At 33.4% G+C, this 19,567-nt stretch overlaps 1 protein-coding gene and 1 non-coding gene across 2 annotated transcripts; one reads left to right on the top strand and one right to left on the bottom strand.

Moving 5' to 3' along the window:
- The first annotated feature begins 12,860 nt into the window (after positions 1 to 12,860).
- On the top strand, positions 12,861 to 12,943 carry TRNAL-UAA (transfer RNA leucine (anticodon UAA)). The gene has a single exon. It is a non-coding gene; the product is annotated as a tRNA-Leu (tRNA).
- Positions 12,944 to 18,487: 5,544 nt separating this feature from the next.
- LOC127082143 (uncharacterized) lies at positions 18,488 to 19,360 on the bottom strand. The gene is made up of 2 exons (XM_051022367.1): positions 19,084 to 19,360; positions 18,488 to 18,969 (listed from the first exon to the last, which is right to left on the bottom strand). Exons 1-2 carry the CDS (start codon positions 19,358 to 19,360, stop codon positions 18,488 to 18,490), a joined length of 759 nt encoding a protein of 252 aa, XP_050878324.1.
- Positions 19,361 to 19,567: the final 207 nt, after the last annotated feature.

The raw sequence follows: 19,567 nt of genomic DNA, 5'->3' as shown, positions 1-19,567 counted from the left end.
AATGTGTACTATCTCAAAAATACAGTGAAGAAACCAACATGGATGCACTATACTTCAATCCAACCTTCGACTACATTATCAGGTCGTAAATTCCCATGTCTTTCTAGTTTTGGGCTTTGGTTTTATCTATTTTCTTTAACCATTCCAAATAATCTGTTGGGTCTTTGAATGAGGGGGTAACACGAAAAACTCTAAATCCATTGTCCATGAACCTCAAATCTATGGTTTCACTAGTGTTTGGGTTTTTAGCAGCGGTTAGTTCAACTCTAGGTTTTTTCGCTTGCCCTATGGCCTTGCATTTATGGTAAGAGGGAAAGTATTCTTTAAGCTTGCTAAAATCAGTGTCTAAATTAGTCAAAGGCCCCGATAATGCATGAGTTTTTCCAGAAACAGAAACAAGGATAAATACCTGGGAAGCGTAGATCATGCGTTGTTCTTCCGTTTTGGATTCTGGGATATATTGTTGATTACCCATCATTACTGGATTAGGTAATATGGTGAAAGGAGTAAGCTCCAAAATCTTCTTGGAAGCTTTTGATTTGACAGCCTTGGTCTTGATAGCTTTGCTAACTTCTTTAGGGGTTTTGCTTGAGGTTGCCATCTCTGCTGAAAGTTGGAAAAGGAAAAGATAGTCTGGGTTTTGGTTAAAGATTGCTTGAGGATGAATAACTAGAGTGTTTGAAAGTTCAGAAAGCGGAAAAAGTGAAATTGGTAAGTTTTTGGCTTTTATAAGCATGCTTGGGAGAAAAAACGCTTCAAACCAACATTGATGGTTGATAAGTTAGTGGGACACATGTCTTCCTTGGATAGTGTGATGGAGTGGTGGTAATTAATGTCTAAACCCACGATTTCCTAGAGTCTAGAAAATGTGATGATTGAAAAGATTCAGTTATGGGCTGAAGAGACATGGTTAGGAAAAAGGTAATGATGACTCTGACGTCACCAACAGCTGGGAGAAACTGAAAAGTTTTGCAACATTGGAACATTTGGCAATGTGCCAGAGTTGTCCAAGGCGTCGAAATATGTTCTCAAAAGATGTCTTTTTCTCTTATGTGTCGAAAGTAAAATTTTGGAGGGGCAATTTGTTAGCTCATAATTTCGACCGAATATGATATTAGGGAGATCTATTCGAAATCCCCTGGATAAGAAGGGCCAGTGTGCAGTTAGGACTTAGAAATATTCTTAATATTTTGAAGACAATTTCGATTGGAGATTCAAAATTCAAATAAAGGAGGGAACTTTGTTCTTATCTGAAACTGCTGAAGGTACACGTGGAGCATAGTAGATAGTTGCATCCATGCAAAGTGCCATTTGTCTCGACGTGATTAAGGGACCGTTGGAAACGGTTATTTCAATTAGTATAAATAGAAGGTCTTAGTGTTAGGATCAATGTGTGTCAAAGTGTGTACAAAGTCTGTAAAATTTACCAAGTACCCGTGTGAAAGAGGAACCGTAAATTAAGAAATGTACGTTTTTTTTACACCATTGTCAGTTACTTTGAAGTAATACAATTTATCTTTATTTTTTTTCCAGAAATACTCCTTTATTTCAAATATTCTTCTTTGCTACTAGTTATCGTCATTTCTTTTACAATCTTTCTCTTTAATTTGTGTTAGTCTTTTATTGTCTAAATAGTTCACTCATTATTGTCATCACAATACTGTCGAAGTATTCGTATTTACTACAATTCACTTTAAACAATTAGCACATGTCCTAGGATCAATCTAATCGATCCTGTAAGTGACCAAATTTTGGTAAGATCAACGGTTGTTTACCAACTTTTACGGTAAACACTGCCACAGAGTGTCATGTTGTCTCCCATGTGCAGTGTATTATCATTGTACACCATAAAGGAATATGATTTATTTTTGGGGCTTAAGTTAATGGATTATTATAAGGCCCAAGAACCAAAGAGAGACAATATACAGCTGGAAAACCTCTATAAATAGACCTGCAATGCAATGAAGAAAGGAGTTCTGAAAGTTGGAAAATTATGTAGAAGTAAAATAAAGGAAGATGGAGAGTCACTAGGAGGCTTGATGGAAGACGTCGCTTGCTGACTCAAGATCTTTCTGTATTGTACTTATTTTGCTCATTATGAGCTAAACTTGCTTTGTTAGATAATGTGAAGTTTAATGAGTTAGTAATCTTTTGAATGTTATGAATGAATTATCTTGATATATTTTACTCATGTGAATGTATGCCATATGTTTATTCCTTAGTCTATCCAACTTGGGAGTAGATAACAACTTGTTAATGTTAAGAGATCCTTTGACAAGTGGAACTCATAAGTAAATATGATTGAAAATAGGAGGATATATATTCACTATATTAGCTACTTTAAACATAAAAAGCTACAATCATAGAGGACATTCAGAATGAAACCAAGACATAGATTAAATTTACAAGTGAGGCTTAAATATTTATTCCCTTAGTTTACTGCACATGTTATTGATGTTGTAGAGATATACTATAAGATCATGTTCTGACCTCAACTGTCATGACAGCACATATCAGAATCATACATTAGATGAATTCGTTAAATGGAACATTATCCAACATATTTGTTCGTTCTGTGTTAAACCTTAATTATCTTCTCTAATTTTTACACTTTCTTAACCACGTGACACACATCATTGTTTTACACCTTTGCTCATGTTTACTTTAGAACTTCTTGTATGAAATCATTATGCTTAACACAATCTCTGTGGGATCAATACTTTTTCTTATCCCTTGCTACTAATTTGACTTTTCTTATCCCTTGCTACTAATTTGACTGTGTATACTTGCACATACTAAAATTAGCCACCAAATTTTTGACGCAGTTGTCGGGGATTGTTTCATTAAGATTTTGATTTTTTAGTGAAGTTTGTAAAATTTATATTTGAGCATTTAATATTTTTTGTATTTTGGTGACATGATAGGTGTGCAAAAGTGTTGCATGCGTAGGTTAATTTCTGCATAATGGAGGTCAGGCAAACCACTATTTTGGTTGTTCAACAAGATGAAATACACAACATGCTGAAATCCTTTATGATGCCACCTGACGTGACAGTTACTGTACCACTAAATGTCATGACATATGACATTTATTTTTCTTGTGGAGAATGGATGAATCACCCTAGTTCTGCTCTTAATGCAAGTGTGATAATTAATGAAACCAACCAATTGAAGTTTATTTTGATAACTTTCACGCAAGAAACAAATCACAATTTCAAGCTCAAGAGGAGAGTATAAATTTTTTGGAGATTCAAATTGGTCAAATTGTTATTCCTCTAAGCTCAAAGGAGTATGAGGATTCGAAGTTGTCTGAAATGTCAGAAGAAGACACTCTAGAAGCTGAAATAGCACAACCTATTATTGTCACACAAACTGTTGATTCATCAAATCATATATGTAGAAGGGGTGTCTTCTATCACGTCACTTGCAACTATAGAGACACCATTTGACGTGCCAGAACCTGGAGCATTTAGATTTTTTTTCAAGAAATACCACCTCCATCATTCCCTCAAAGGATAAAGAAAACCAAGGAAAATCATTTTTTTAAGGAGTTTATGCTCAAGAAAAAAGAATAACTCAATTTGGAAGGTATCTTAAGAAGGCCTCCACCAATGCCACCAGATGCAATTTGGTTTAAAAAGTATGAAACGCTGGAGATGGCCTCTGATATGACAAAACACGATATTCCACTTCTGTCACTTATGAATATTTCAATACATTTCTCTCTAAAACTAAAGAAAAAGAATTTGAACATAAAGGATGTTGTTGTCCAGGAGGCGACATCTGTCATGCCCCACGAAGTTGAACAAAGTTGGGTGAGGAAGTAGAAAAACTGTGGAAGAAGAGAAAAAAAATCCCAAAAATCTGGAATGAGGAAAACCAGTCGGCTTGTAGCCTGACAAGTATTTATCACTTAACATGTCAACCATTTCATGATTAATTTTAATTTATGTTCTTAGTTACTGTCTTGTTCTGTCGTTCCATAACCCATCAGGCTAACTGTGAGGACATTGTTCTTGCTTTAAGTTTGGGGGTATGACACGTTTTTACTGCTGCTTTATTTTAATTTCCTTTGAATTAATGAATTTTTTCCTGTGTTAATGTGTGTTAAAAAAAGGAGAGAAATGGTGATTAACCAAGTCTTGAATCAGTAGAATTTCGAAAATATCTTAAAAGATTTTTCATTGGATTGTTGAAAAATATTGAAAACAAAGTCTTAATAAGAAATCAATGCACAAATTGTGATTTAGCGAGGTACCCATGTCATGCCAGAAGTAGTCAGAAAAGTAGTTAGCCATTTAAGAAGTTTGAATTACTCTAAAGTATGGAATAACATTCATTGTAGGATTTAGTTTAGGGGAGAAAACACTTGTATAGTAAGGATATCACAAGGATCTAGTGCATTTGCTAAAATATTAAAAAAAACACAAAAGTGTGAAAAAAAAATAATGAAAATGCCAAAGAGCATGATGAATAAAGTTCTTGTGCCTGAAATTGGAGGAATATTGGATTCCTTCACCATTAGTAACAGGTTAGACTCATTACAAGTGAGATCCCGTCAAGCAAAAAAATGGAGACTCTAGCAAAGTTACTAAGAAAAGTGATGCAAGTAGAATCCCCAAGTTCAAAATGAACAAAAAAGCTAATAAAAATAGAAAGCTAGTTAACCCTCTCGCTGAAACTGAAAAAATGAAATCTTGGACCATAGGATATAGCAACAAAACTAGGATTTAGGAAAATTATCTTGAATGAATACTTCTAGCATGACAAGCAGCATCATGGACTACACATTAAACTTGCAGGGACATTATGTACTTAGACCAAAAATTAAATTGTGTTCAGAGAAACTTGCACTATAATATTACTGTATTCCCTCCCTTAAGATCAACATGTGCATCTCAAAAAATCATGGTCCTTATATCAAAACCTTGTGCAATTCAAGATAATAATTTTTTTGGAATATGAATACCACAACATCGACCTCCCTAACATAACATTTTGAAGGGGATTCCATATCATAAACATCTTTTCCTTCATCGCGTGGACATGAAATGGTCTATTAGTCCAAACATTTGGTGTGGTGCAATGAGGACTACTACAAATACATATATGTGGTATCTTAGGTCGTAGTGTGACTAATTTATGATGTGAAAATCGGATTAATGTGTATATTAAAAGATTTAGAAGGAATGGATGATCAATATCAAAATCTAGAAAATTAAGTGTTTTCAATAGCAATGAGAGGTCAAATATGAAGTAACTTTAAAGGATGCATTCATGACATATTGTGTCTGCCTCATGAAACAACCTTCTCGCTTCACGACTTTGAAAATTTTATAGGACTTTTGCTCCCTATTTCAATTCACCTTGCAAGCATTCTTGCTCGCCTAGAGATTTTGATGAGATCGAAATGCTAAAATATTTTCAAATTATTGTTCAACATCCACTTGTTTAATTTTTTATTATTGTTATGAACCATTTTAGAACTAATAATCTATATGAAGCATTATTTAACCATTGTGCATTTAATATATTTTATTTTCATGGTTTTCAAAAATGGAACCACGACAGAAAATTCATAGGAGTTTGATAATTTATTTTATGTGAGATATTTAAGCCTTTTATATTTGAACTTTAGGGTATATTAAAGCTTAAGTATTTTTTTTATGTTTTATGTTGCTTAAGTTAATTTAGGATATATCACACTAGGTGCTCTCTTTGATCAATTTTATGTGTTTTGTGCTTGTGCAGAATTAGCTCAGGTGACGAGCTCTGTCACGCTTTGAATCTGTGAGCACCATCCAATAGGATTTGAGCTAGAAGATACTGGTATGAGTTCTCAACTTCAGTGGTAATGCTGATGTGGCAGAGATTTGAGAAGAAAAATAGGACTGAATTGGAGAATATGAATGGATAAGGATGAAATGCTACAAGACAAAGGAAAAGAATGAATGGATAAGAATGAAAATGATACAAGACAAAACTCTGAAAAATCTATCAAGGCATGTTGTTGTACCACTGCTGCTACTGCTGCAGTGCTACCAGAGTGCCATGTTGTCTCCCATGTGTAATGTACTATTATAGAACACCATAAAGGAATATGTTTTATTCTTTGGGCTTAAGTTAATGGATCATTGTAAAGGCCCAAGAACAAAAGAAATACAATATGCAACTTGAAAACCTCTACAAATAGACCTGCAATGCAATGAAGAAAGGAGTTTTAAAAGTTGAAAAATTATGCCAAAGTAAAATAAAGGAACATGGAGAGTCACTAGGAGGAGTGACGAAAGATGTCGCTTGCTGACTAACAAATTACAAGTGATTAAAATGTCATCCTTAGGTTTATGATTTCTATCTTCTTGTTTAAGAATGTGTAACTTAAGATCTTTTTGTATTGTGCTTATTTTGCTCATTATGAGTTAAACTTACTTTGTTAGATAATGTGAAGTTTAATGAATTAGTAATCTTTTGAATGTTATCAATGAACTATCTTGATATATTTTACTCATGTGAATTAATGTCATATGTTTATTCCTTTGCCTGGCTACATTGGGAGTAAATAACAGCTTGTTAATGTTGAGAGATCCTCTAACAAGGGGTACTTATAAGTAAATATGATTAACGTAGGATAGAGATATTCACTAGATTAACTACTTTAGACATGAAAAGCTACAATCATAGAGGACATTCATAATGAAACCAAGACATCAAATAAATTTACAAGTGAGGCTTAGAGATTTGTCCCCTTAGTTTACTGCATATGTTACTGATGTTATAGAGATACACCATAAGATCACTTTCTGACCTCATTTGTCATGACAATGGATATCAGAATCATACATTAGATGAATTCATTAAATGGAACATTGTACAACATATTCGTCCGCTCCGTGTTAAACCTTAATTACCTTCTCTAATTTTTTCACTTTCTTAACCACGTGACACACGCCATTGTTTTATTACCTTTGCTCATGTTTACTTTACAACTTCTTGTATGAAATCATTATGCTTAATACAATCTCTGTCGGATCGATACTTTTTCTTATCACTTGCTACTAATTTGATCGTGTATACTTGCATGTACAAAAATTAGCCACCAAGTTTTTGGCGTCGTTGTCGGGGATTATTTCATTAAGATTTTAATTTTTTAGTGAAGTTTGTAAAATTTACATTTGAGCATTTAATCTTTTCTGTCTTTTAGTGACACGATAGGTGTGCAAAAGTGTTGCATACGTAGGTTGATTTATCCAGAATAAAGGTCAAATAAACCACTGTTTTGACTATTCAACTGGCTGAAATACACAACATGCTGAAGTCCTTTATGATGCCACCTGATGTGACAATTACTGTACCACTAAATATCATGATATATGACACTGATTTTTCTTGTTAAGGATGGATGAATCACCCTAGTTATGCTCCTAATGCAAGTGTGACAATTAATGGAACCAGCCAATTGGAGTCTATTTTGATAACTTTCATGCAAGAAACAAAGTCATAATTTCAAGCTCAAGAGGAGAGTATAAAAAATTTGGAGATTCAAATTGGTCAAACCGTTATTACTCTAAGCTCATAGGAGTATGAGGATCCAAAGTTGTATGAAATCTTAGAAGAAGACACTCTAGAAACTAAAACAACATAACCCATTATTGTCACATAAACTGTTGATTCATCAAATCCAGATATGTAGAAGGGGTGTCTTCTGTCATGTCACCTGCAACTATAGAGGCACCATTTGACGTGCCAGAACCTAGAGCATTTAAAATATTTTTTTCAAGAAATACCACCTCCATCATTCCCTCAAAGGATAAAGAAAACCAAGGAAGATCATTTTTTGGGGGAGTTTATGCTCATTAAAGAAGAAGAACTCAATGAGGAAGGTGTCTTAAGAAGGCCTCCACCAAAGCCACCCAATACTGTTTGGTTTTAAAAGTATGAAATTCTAGAGATGGCCTATGATATGACAAAACATAATATTCCACTTCTGTAACTTATGAATATTTCATTACAGTTCTCCCCAAAACTAAAGAAAAAGAATTTGAACTTAAAGGATGTTGTTGTCCAAGAGACGACCTCTGTCATGCCTCCCGAGGTTGAACAAAGTTGGATGAAGGAAGTAGAGAAACTGTGGAAGAAGAGAAAAATCCCAAAAATCTGGAATGAGGAAAACCAGTAGGCTTGTAGCCTCACAGGTATTTCTCACTTAACCTATCAACCATTTCATGATTAATTTTAATTTTTATGTTCTTAGTTACTGTCTTGTTTTGTCGTTCCATAACCCATCAGGCTAACTGTGAGAACATTGTTCTTGCTTTAAATTTGGGGATATGACACGTTTTTGCTGCTGCTTTATTTTAATTTTCTTTGAATGAATGAATTTTTTTCGGTGTTAATGTGTGTTAAAAAAAAGGAGAGAAATGATGATTAACCAAGTCTTGAATCAGTATAATTTCAAAAATATTTTAGAAGATTTTTTATTGGATAAGTTGAAAAATCTTGGAAACAAAGTCTTAATAGGAAATCAATGCATAAATTATGATTTAGTGAGGTACCCATGTCACGTTAGAAGTAGTCAAAAAAGTAGTTAGTCTGTTAAGAAGTTTGAATTACTCTAAAGTATGGAATACAATTCATTGTAGGATTTAGTTTATGGGAGGAAACAATATTAAAATAAGGCTAGCACAAGGATCTAATGCATTTACTAAAATGTTAAAAAAACACAAAAGTGTGCAAAAAAATATTGAAAATGCCAAAGAACGTGATAAATAAAAATCTTGTGCCAGAAACTGGATGAATAATGAATGTCTTCACCATTAGTAACATGTTGGACTCATTACAAGTGAGATCCTGCCAAGTGAAAATGCGGAGACTCAAAAAAAAGTTACTAATAAAAGTGATGCAAGTAGAATCCCTAAGTTCAAAATGAACCAAAAAGCTAATACAAACAGAAAGCTAGTTAATTTCCCTGTTGAAACTGAAAAATGAAATCTTGGACCATATGATAGAGCAACCATACTAGGATTTATGCTAATTATCTTGAATGAATACTTCTGGCATGACAGGCAACATGATGAGTTACACACACACACACACACACATACCAAATGAGCTAATATATGATAAAGATTGAGTTATGCCAATGTTTAGATATAGTCCTTTGAGAAATATTCTAGTTGTATGAAATATGCTGGTGATTTAAAGATTTTGTGTAGTTGTTATTTCTTTATGATGTTATATGTTGCATCACCTGAGGAAAGGTAATGATTCAAATTTTGGGGTGTGATAACTCATTTTGTGTGAGATACTTAAGCCTTTTATACTTGAACTTTAAGGTAGATTAGAACTTAAGTATTTCCATTTATTTATGTTTTATGTTGCTTTAGTTAATTTAGGATAGAGCACACTAGGTGCTCTCTTTTGTCAATTTTATGTGTTTTGTGCTTGTACAGAATTAGCTCAGGCGACGAGTTCTATCACGCCAGGAATCCGTGAACACCATTCAGTAGGCCTTGAGCTAGAAGATGCTGGTATAAGTTCTCAACTTTAGTGCTAATACTGACATGGCAGAGATTTGAGAAGAAAATAGGGTTGAATTGAAGTATATTAATGGATAAGGATGAAATGCTACAAGACAAAGGAGATAATGAATGGATAAGAATGAAAATGCTACAAGGCAAAACTCTGAAAAAGCCATCAAGGCCTCTTGCTGTTGTACCATTGTTGTATTATTTCCACAGTGTCATGTTGTCTCCCATGTGCAGTGTACTATCATAGTAGGACATAAAGAAATATGCTTTATTCTTTGGGATTAAGTTAATTGATCATTATAAAGGCCCAAGAACCAAAAAAAGATAATATGCAGTTGGAAAACCTCTATAAATAGACCTACAATGCAATGAAGAAAGGAGTTCTGAAAGTTGGAAAATTCTACAAAAGTGAAATAAAGGAAGATAGAGAGTCACTAGGAGGCGTGACGGAAGACATCGCTTAGGTTTATCATTTCTATCTTCTTGTTTAGGAATGTATAACTTAAGATCTTTCTGTATTGTGCTTATTTTTCTCATTATGAGCTAAACTTGTTTTGTTAGATAATGTGAAGTTTAATGAATTAGTAATCTTTTGAATGTTATGAATGAATTGTTTTGATATATTTTACTCATGTGAATTTATGTCATATGTTTATTCCTTTGTCTGGCCACCTTGGGAGTAGATAAAAGCTTATTAATATTGAGAGATCCTTTGACAAGTGGAACTCATAAGTAAATATGATTGGAAAAAGTAGGATATAGATATTCACTAGATTAACTACTTTAGACATAAAGGGCTACAATCACAGAGGACATTCAGAATGCAACCAAGACATGCATTAACCTTTCAAGTGAGGTTTATAGATTTGTCCCCTTAGTTTACTGCATATGTTACTGGTGTTATAGATATCCACCATAAGATCGTGTTCCTACCTCATATGTCATGAAAACACATATCAAAATCATACATTAGATGAATTCATTATATGGAACATTGTCCAACATATTCGTTCGCTCTGTGTTAAACCTTAATTATCTTCTCTAATTTTTCCACTTCCTTAACCACATGATACACACCATTGTTTTATTACCTTTGCTCATGTTTACTTTACAACTTCTTGTATGAAATCATTATACTTAATACAATCTTTATGAGATTGATACTTTTTCTTATCACTTGCGATTAATTTGACCGTGTATACTTGCACGTACAAAATCTAGCCACCAGATTTCCTCAAGAAGCAAAAGTAGTTTGCTAGAATGCCAAATATGAATTAGTTTTCTAGGATGACTAATAGGAAAATAATGGTTTTCTGAATACAAAGGATCGAAATAAAACCTGAAACTGAATTCTTTTGAAACATGACAAATAACTAAGTTATTCTTCTTCTAGCGGAAGTGGTTCTTTTGGTACTAAAAACATTAGATGTTATTAAATAATAATTTAAACAAATTTGCAAAAGATGTTAGGAGGAAATGAGGGTTAATGGATTAACTTAAAACATGATAAAGGTGGTATAGGAAAGAGAAATATGTATATGTAAGAAAGAGACAAGAGTATTATTTAGTAAAAAGAAAGAAAAAAAGAAGAAAAAAAGGGACAAGGATAAAGGCTAAAGGTTAAAGTTTGAATATGGCACTATGTTATTTGGCTATTTGAAAGTTAATGTTTAATTATATTTAGGCGAGTTATAATATTAGAGAGCTCACTAGTGTGATGTATAAGAAAGGGTTATAGTTTTGATTAGAGATAAATGTTTAGATTTAGTTTGTACACGGAAAACTAAGATGGAAATTAAAGATGACTTTTTTGTGTGAAGTATTGTGTGGATAAAATTATGTGGGGTTATGTTACAAACATCATATGGTAGATTGAGGGATTCTTACTTTGTGAAACCCTAATTTGATGCATGTGGAGTATTCAATGTGTATTCATCACGGCTTAGTGAAGGTTGAAAATGGAAATATTATGAAATAATGGCTTTAACAAATGTATATGCTCCACATGAAAATGATGGGAATGGAGACTTGCCAGATCATCTTGGCAATATCATATATTTAAATGAGAGTAATAAGTGGTATGTTTGTTGAGATTTTTGTTGAAGAGGTAGTGCTCGTTTTTGTGCGAGATGAATACTTTTTTTTTTATGTTTTAAGGAATTTATTGATGAAGTTGGATTGATTGATTGATGTACTCTTTTATTGAGTTTAATTTCACCTGAATGTATTTTTTTTAGACGGTTCATCCATTAGTACCCTGAGACAGTTTTTATTATTCAAGGATTTATTTTTATCTGGCATTAGAAAATGGTTATCTAATATTTTTGTAGGGTGAAAGGTTAATTGAGCTTCTACTTGAATTTGTGTGGACTGAGGCACTAACCACTATGTATGTATGCATGATCCAATATAAAAATAGAATAGATAGTACAAAATGCTCAATTTTTAATGATCAATGAATGTGAGGTAATTTTATTTGATGTGGAGAAGATATTTCTTTCTGTTAGACTTCTGGAATTGTAATATTGAAGTTGCTTCAAAATTTGTTTTTATTTCAAGATTATTCCGTCGAGAAATGAAATTATGTATATTATTGAATTTATTTAGATATCTTATTGTTTGTAATAAATTCTACAAGAGGTTGGTTTGCTCGAGAGGTTAAAAGGGCAGACTTAAGATCTTTTGCAGATAAGTGTGTGTGGGTTTGAACCCCATAGTCAGCATTTTTCAAATCATATATGCACAAATGGATAATAATGTCAACAACAGAGAAGAACGAGGAGGAATAGAGATGAAAAAAAAATTCGTCATGGAGTGAAAAAAAAACATGTCATTGGACATGAATTGCGTATTAATCAATTACATATATAGGCATATTTTAGTGTAAATGTAAAATTTTAAAAAGGGTAAATTAGAGAGAGCTTATGCATGTTTTATTCTTAGTAGATCGAGACAATTCCTATTATTCAAGGATTTGTTTTTATCTGGTATTAAAAAATGGTTATCTAATACTTTTTTTGTAGGGTGAAAGATTAATTGAGCTTCTACTTAAATTTGTGTGGAGTCTCGGGCATTGACCACTATGTAATACATGATCCAATATAAAAATAGAATAGATAATATAAAATGTTCAATTTTTAATGATCAATGAATGTGAGGTAATTTTATTTGATGTTGAAAATATTTATTTTTCTGTTAGGTTTGTGGAATTGTAATATTAAAGTTGTTTTAAAATTTGCTTTTAGTTGAAGATTATTCCATCAGAAAATCGAACTATGCATATTATAGAATTTATTTAGATATCTTATTATTTGTAACAAGTTCTAATATGAGGCTGGTTTGCCTGAGAGGTTAAGGGGGAAGACTTAAGATCTTCTGCACATAAGTGCTCGTGGGTTTGAACCCCACAGCCAGCATTTTTCAATTTCTATGATAATAAAACTAGCTATTTGGTTTAAAGTTCAATTCAACTTCAGTCTCCAATTTCCATTAAAAACCATCACTTTCCTTTGTTTATTTTGTATTACTCTATAATTCTTATTCAATTATAAATAATTTTATAAGAGAGTAACATAATGATTCTTGACTATTAATATGTGTTAGCTATGTCCATTAATAGGAATTAGAAGCCTTTTTAAATATTGAATTCATAATTTAATTTTTTCTTTTTTTTGAAATGTAGGTTGTAGCAAGATGATTGACATTAATATTGTTCATTGGAAATGATAGTGGAGGAAAATATTAGTTTCAATTCAAAGTGCATGCATCAAATTTTTCCTACTGAAGTTACTCTCTACATTTGATTTAAATTGAATGTTTGTAAGCTCAATTAAAAGTCCCTCCTTAGTGTTTCATTTTAGTTCACCGTATGTAGTCATTTATAATTTGTTTGCGGTGATTTACATGCTAGTCTACTAAGGACAAATTGAGTAACTATTGTTTTTGTTTGTTTGTTTAGTTTACTTCGTGTAGAATGGGGTTTGTTGTTGGCTAGAAAGGATTCTCTCCTTTTGTTATGTTTTAATTTGTTTCCTTTATGTTAGCTTATCTTTTTCCTGTGTTGTAGAAGTACTGTCCTAGTAATAGGAAATTTAGTTTTAGTGATTCGTTCTTTGGCCCTTGTGTTTGCAAGTCCACCTGTAGTCATTTTCACTACTAGAAATATAGTATTTAGTATCGGCCGTTTCCAACGCTATAAGCAGAAAAATCGATGCTACATCAGGTTAAGCGTCAGTGTAGTGTTGGTGTCGAGGACATGCTAAATGGCCTAGAAGGTAACAAATTAGCGTCATTCAAAGAGAGTCATGTCTAAGATAGCCGCGACGAGGCTGAGGCTAAGTTGAGGCCAATGTTAAAAGAACGAACTAAAGTAAACAAAAATAAAATAGCATGGGCTTGACTAGCGCTAGAGTCAAACTTCAAAAGTCAACAAAATACAATAGTGTGGGTCTGACTCATATTAAAGTCAAACTTCAAAAGTCAACAAAGTATATTTAGCTTGGGCTGACTGACGCTATAGTCAATTTTCAAAAGCCAACAAAATACAATAGCGTGGGCCTGATCACACGCTAAAGTCAAACTTCAAAAGTCAACAAATCAATTTTAGTGTGGGTTGACTGATGCTAAAGTCAAAATTCATAAGTTAACAATATATAGTAGTGAGGGCATGACCCAAGCTTAAGTCGAATTTCAAAACTCACCAAATTATATTTTATAGGGTCCGGTCGACGCTAAAGTCAAACTTCAAAAGTCAACAAAATTCAATAGCATGGGTCTGACCCACGGTAAAGTCAAACTTCAAAATTCAAAAAATAGTCTTTAGCGTGGGCTTAACCGACGCTAAAGTCAAAATTCAAAATGGCTAATGTGGGCCTGACCTTAATGGTCTCGTAAGTCAATTAGTTAAGGGGTTGAGACGGATACAACACATTCACCTTTGTAGATGGTTCAATATGGAAACAAATTACTCAAATGAATTCACTTCTTTTGATACCAAGAGTTGTAAACATGCATGATATTTGAATTAACACCAGAGATTGATAAGCATGGTAGCATGGGCTTCCTAATATTCTAAAATATGTCATACAAATTTTTTGTCAAGTAAAAGTAAACATAGAGATCCATAACCCAAAGAACGTATGTACATAAGCATCATAAATTCCCAATAAAACTACTACAAAGATGTAGCCTCAAAAGCTGGTTAAGTGATAGATAGAGAAATATATCAAAACCTGATCGTGAGATTGACTTATCTCATACTTGTCCAGAAATATTTTTTGTAGTAAACTTAGTATGTCAATTCAAGCACTCACCAGGATAGTAATATCTTGGTTATTAACATATTATGATGTATCAACATGTTGGCAACTCTATTGATTAACTTACAATGACCTCACAAATCCAATTTTAAAATCTCATTTTTCAACATTTTATTTTTCCATCACCAGTATCCCCCATACAAACTAACCCATATGAGAACACAATACATCCATTTAGAGAAACATACATTTAACAACAAAATTACACAATCAAGAAAAAAGAAAATGATAACCACCAAAATTCTCAATTGCATCAAAACCTATGGTTCATTAGACCATTTTCCATTCTAACAACTAAAATTATAAAACATTTTTTATTTTATTTCTCTTTGATCGATTGATTCTCTTATAGACCTCGCCCTAAGTCATGCTACATTACAAAATCCCACATGACAATTAACAAGGGACCTCCAACTTTCTTCCTAAAAACATGACAGGTAAAGCCTGCAACAAATCCACATAATCAATAAACACAATTAGAGATATTTGAATAATATAATCCTCTAATAAAAAAATCATGCCATCACATTCAGTTCTGTTGGTATTGGCTTCAGTTCCAACACCATTACCAAAACACAAACATAATGTCAACAAAAAATAACACAACAAAGCAATATTATCACATTCACCTATCATTCACGGGTTTCTTCACTATGTCGCATAAGAAATTCAAATCCATCAATTCAACACCAACCTAATCAAATTTTCATCGAGGCGGGGAAATTAACGAACCTGGGTGTGTTTAACCTTTATCAAAAGCTCTTTCTGAATAGATAAAACTTCTTGTATCCTATTGGTGACCTCCAAAACATGTCCACCAAATAATATATGTAGCTCTGGAAACCCTATTGAGATATTGATTGCTTAGATCGTCGAATGCAATGAGAAATTTGACACGAGATTTACCTCGAATGAGAGCTCAGTGAGATTGTTCATGAATCATGGTGGTGAGCTTGGTCTCTCACTGAGTCACAGTGCTAGCAAGAGTCCGTGTACAATATTGAATTCCTGAAATCATAGACATTCGTTAATACCGAACATGATTATGTGTATAATATTGAACTCTCTAACATCTTATAAAATGAATAACTGATATAAAATTGTCTTAAAAAGACCATGATCTAGTAGCATGTGATTCAAAAAACAGCCACAACCTACCTCATTGTGTGACACCCTAATAAACAAGAGACATATATTTGGCAAAAAAACAAGCATAAATAATCAATATCGAAGTGTAAAATTAAAAAGATTGACGCAATAAGACATTACATATAGGTATGGTGAAATCAATTTAGGTTGCGCGGGAATTGATTCTCCCACATTTTCAGTTTTAAGGACTAAGTTTATTTCCAGATCAAGTTCTGTTGTTGCTTCTAATTTGGTCTCAGAGATTGTTGGAACAAGATTTGTTCATATCTCTTGGGTTTTGATAATAACAAAGTACTTAAAGAACAAGTGGGTATACAACCATATGTTTAAGTATGCATGATCACAAGATTGGTATTCAACTCTAAATATACCCTATTAAAAGCCTACGTGGAGAAGCAAAGTATCTTTTATTCTGGAAGATCAGAATTTGATGACTCTGAAGGTTCAAACTATGAATGAGGTGGTTCGGTCTCTGAAGTTCAGACTCTGATCATAGAGTTTCAGCTTCTGATGACAACATAAACTCTGAAAGATAAAGGTGTCTCTGATATATACACTTTACCCAAAGCAGTCAAGTCTTATCAAAGTGCCATATTTCTAGAGAGAGCCAACTAGGGTTTTGTTTTGCAAGGCTCAAGGAATGATTATGTGACCTATTAAGTATGTTCTACCTTTTGGTATATACCTTGTACTTTGAAAGGTGTTATGAACAATGCCTTTATTTAGTGGACAATGTTTCTAACCAGATACATCCTCCAACGTCTCTCTTGACATGCTTCTTCACTAAGTTAACTCTTATGCTCAACCGTCCAACGACTCTTTTATCTGCCTCTATAAAAGGAAGCTGAAGATTTGAAGGAAGGTTACACCTATACAATACAATAACTTTAGCATAACATTGAGCTATTATTTATAACCGTTATTGCATAAAGTCTTAAGATTTCTTATCTTTGTACATCTTAGAAATCTTAAGTGAAATTCTGGTATGCAGAACCTGGATGTCGCACACGAAGTCACAACACCAGGGTCAGCACATTGTCACACCACAAACAATATTAGGATTTAAATAAACGCACGAAAGAAAAAAACATAAGCAATTATTAACCCAGTTCAGTGCAACTCCACCTACATCTGAGGGCTACCAATCCGGGAAGGAAATCCACTAACACAGAATTAATTTGAAGTTCCAAACAACCTCGAATTTTACAAATTTCTCACATAATCTCTACTTGTGGACGTTTTTATCTAAGACTCTCCTAGATATGAGACCCCTCTCACTTCCGTTCAACTATACAACAGGGACAACAACATATATCAGAAAATATAATCCACTCTTGCTTAAAAGCTTATGAGGGATTGACAATTACAACTTAATAAACCAAGTCCAATTCAAGTATCAAGGAGATACTCGAATGACTCACACAATTCAAAGACACTAAACCCTAACACAAATAATATTCAGCGTTGCTTCGATGCCTTCTTAGGTTTAGAAACGATCTATAAATAGAAATAGAATGACATGGTCTTTAGGCTTGATTCATATAAGATCTAAGGACTCTGCTCAATCTTCTTCAAATTTGATTTCAATCAGATCAAATGTTTTCTAAAATGTTTTGACATCTTTACTTCGTAAATAAGTCAAGGAAAAACAGTCTTTTGCTTTTTAGAAAACACTCTACTTGACTCATATATTTCGTGAACTAAATCTTCAACGTATCTTCAGATATCCCAAAAAAGGAAACAAATCTTACAAGATACTAAAACAGGCCACACTCCAATGTTGAACCAACATGTCAGGACATATTGTTCAACATCTTACTAGAATACTTATTTTTCCAAAATGCAGCCAATCACTACATACTAGACCTAACAATCTCCCCCTTTGGAAAATTTGGGCTAAAACAACCTTTTCATAGACCAACAAGAAAAAGGGTAAGGATTACATCGGCAAAACACCATGCAAGCATAAAAAAAAACAAAATCATTTCCCCATAAAACACCAGAGGCAGGCGCAGTAGAAAAGAACATTGCCTCACACCAAAGAGATAAACTCTCACATGAAGAACCTGCTTAAGAGAAAAATAAATTCTCTTTAGTCAGGATGTCAAGACATTTTTCCTAACATTACTAACACCGGAAGCCCACTTGAAACAAGTCTATCATCATAGGCAAAAAAATTCTCCCCCTGAGTAGCAGATCCAGGGGCAAGAGATGCTCCCCCTCCATATGTGCTCCCCTTAGTGGGCAAGAGACATGGCAAGCTAACAAACAATCAAAACAACTACAAAACTAATCAATCACAATTACATCACAACTACTCCCCCTTTTTAGCCAAAAAGTTGACAAACGCAAGCAAAAATTAGAGTTAGCAGAGCAATCAAAAGATAGGTTACAGACCAAGATCACTACAAAAATGAATAAATATTAAGGGCATAACCCATAAAAAAAAGCAGAAGTGCAATCAACATACAAAAGAACCAAAATCAGAGTGCTTCAATCCTCATCATTGTTGGTAGTTTCTTCATCATCACTTGCATCAATACCTTCTTCATTTGCATCTTCTTCACACGTTCCATCACCTTTCAAATTTCCTTCTTCATCAGACAAGGCCTTTATCAAAATTTCAAGCATTCTCTTCCTCTTAATACAACTTTTGATAGTTTCATCCAAGGTCTTACAGGTATCTTTTAGATCAACAAGGATGCCTATTCTAGTAGTAGGCCTGGAAGATTTCTGGTCAGATGTCATGACAATATCTAGAACATGTTTCCCAGTGAATAGCCTATAATGTAATGATAGATGAGGATGTCTTTTGCAGATACTGTCAGAACTGATTAAAATACTTGGGTGTTGTCTCAGTATAACACCACAGATCAATGAGGGAAAGGCTATTGGCATCTTCACAGCAAAATAGGCAACATGCTTCGTAGTTTGATCAAATACATATGATCCAAAATCAAAACATGACTTGGTCCCTACAATATAAATGAACTTACCGAATCATGTAGCAATGTTGGAGGTATGATTAGTTGCCCCCTAATTAGCAACTCCAATTTTGTGAAGTACAACATACTTCACACTCAAATCACTTGCTGACGGCTTCCCTTTCCTTGGCCATTCCTTTACTTGTTTAGCAGTAATCTCTCTGCAAATAAAATTGTCGGAGACTTCCACTTCAGCTTGTTCTTCTTCATTTCTGCCCAAAAACCTATTTATGATTTCAGGAGAAAAATCCACACATCTTCCTCTAACATACACTTTTCTAAACTCCTTGCTCCTCTTGTTATCACATTCCTTATAGATATTCACAATAAATTCTTTAGCAAGCATTTCATAACACTTGCCAAAGCCGGTTACAGTTTTCATTAATCCTTGAATCAGACTCATCACCTATTTGCATTCAAAAGCATATTTGCCCAGTTCTCTTTCCAGTGCTAATCTTATTTGATAAACAAATTTCCATTTTTATACATTCTCCATTGAGTGAAAGGAAATGTTGTCAATTGGAACTTCATGAATATTTGATGGATTCTTCTTCCTAGAAGCTTGCTTTCTGGCAATAGAAATGATGTC

This window comes from Lathyrus oleraceus, chromosome 5 (genome assembly GCF_024323335.1).
Source record: "Lathyrus oleraceus cultivar Zhongwan6 chromosome 5, CAAS_Psat_ZW6_1.0, whole genome shotgun sequence".
Taxonomy (NCBI): domain Eukaryota; kingdom Viridiplantae; phylum Streptophyta; class Magnoliopsida; order Fabales; family Fabaceae; genus Lathyrus; species Lathyrus oleraceus.
The sequence above is the reverse complement of the archived record's forward strand: the minus strand, read 5'-3'. Positions and strand labels throughout refer to the sequence as shown.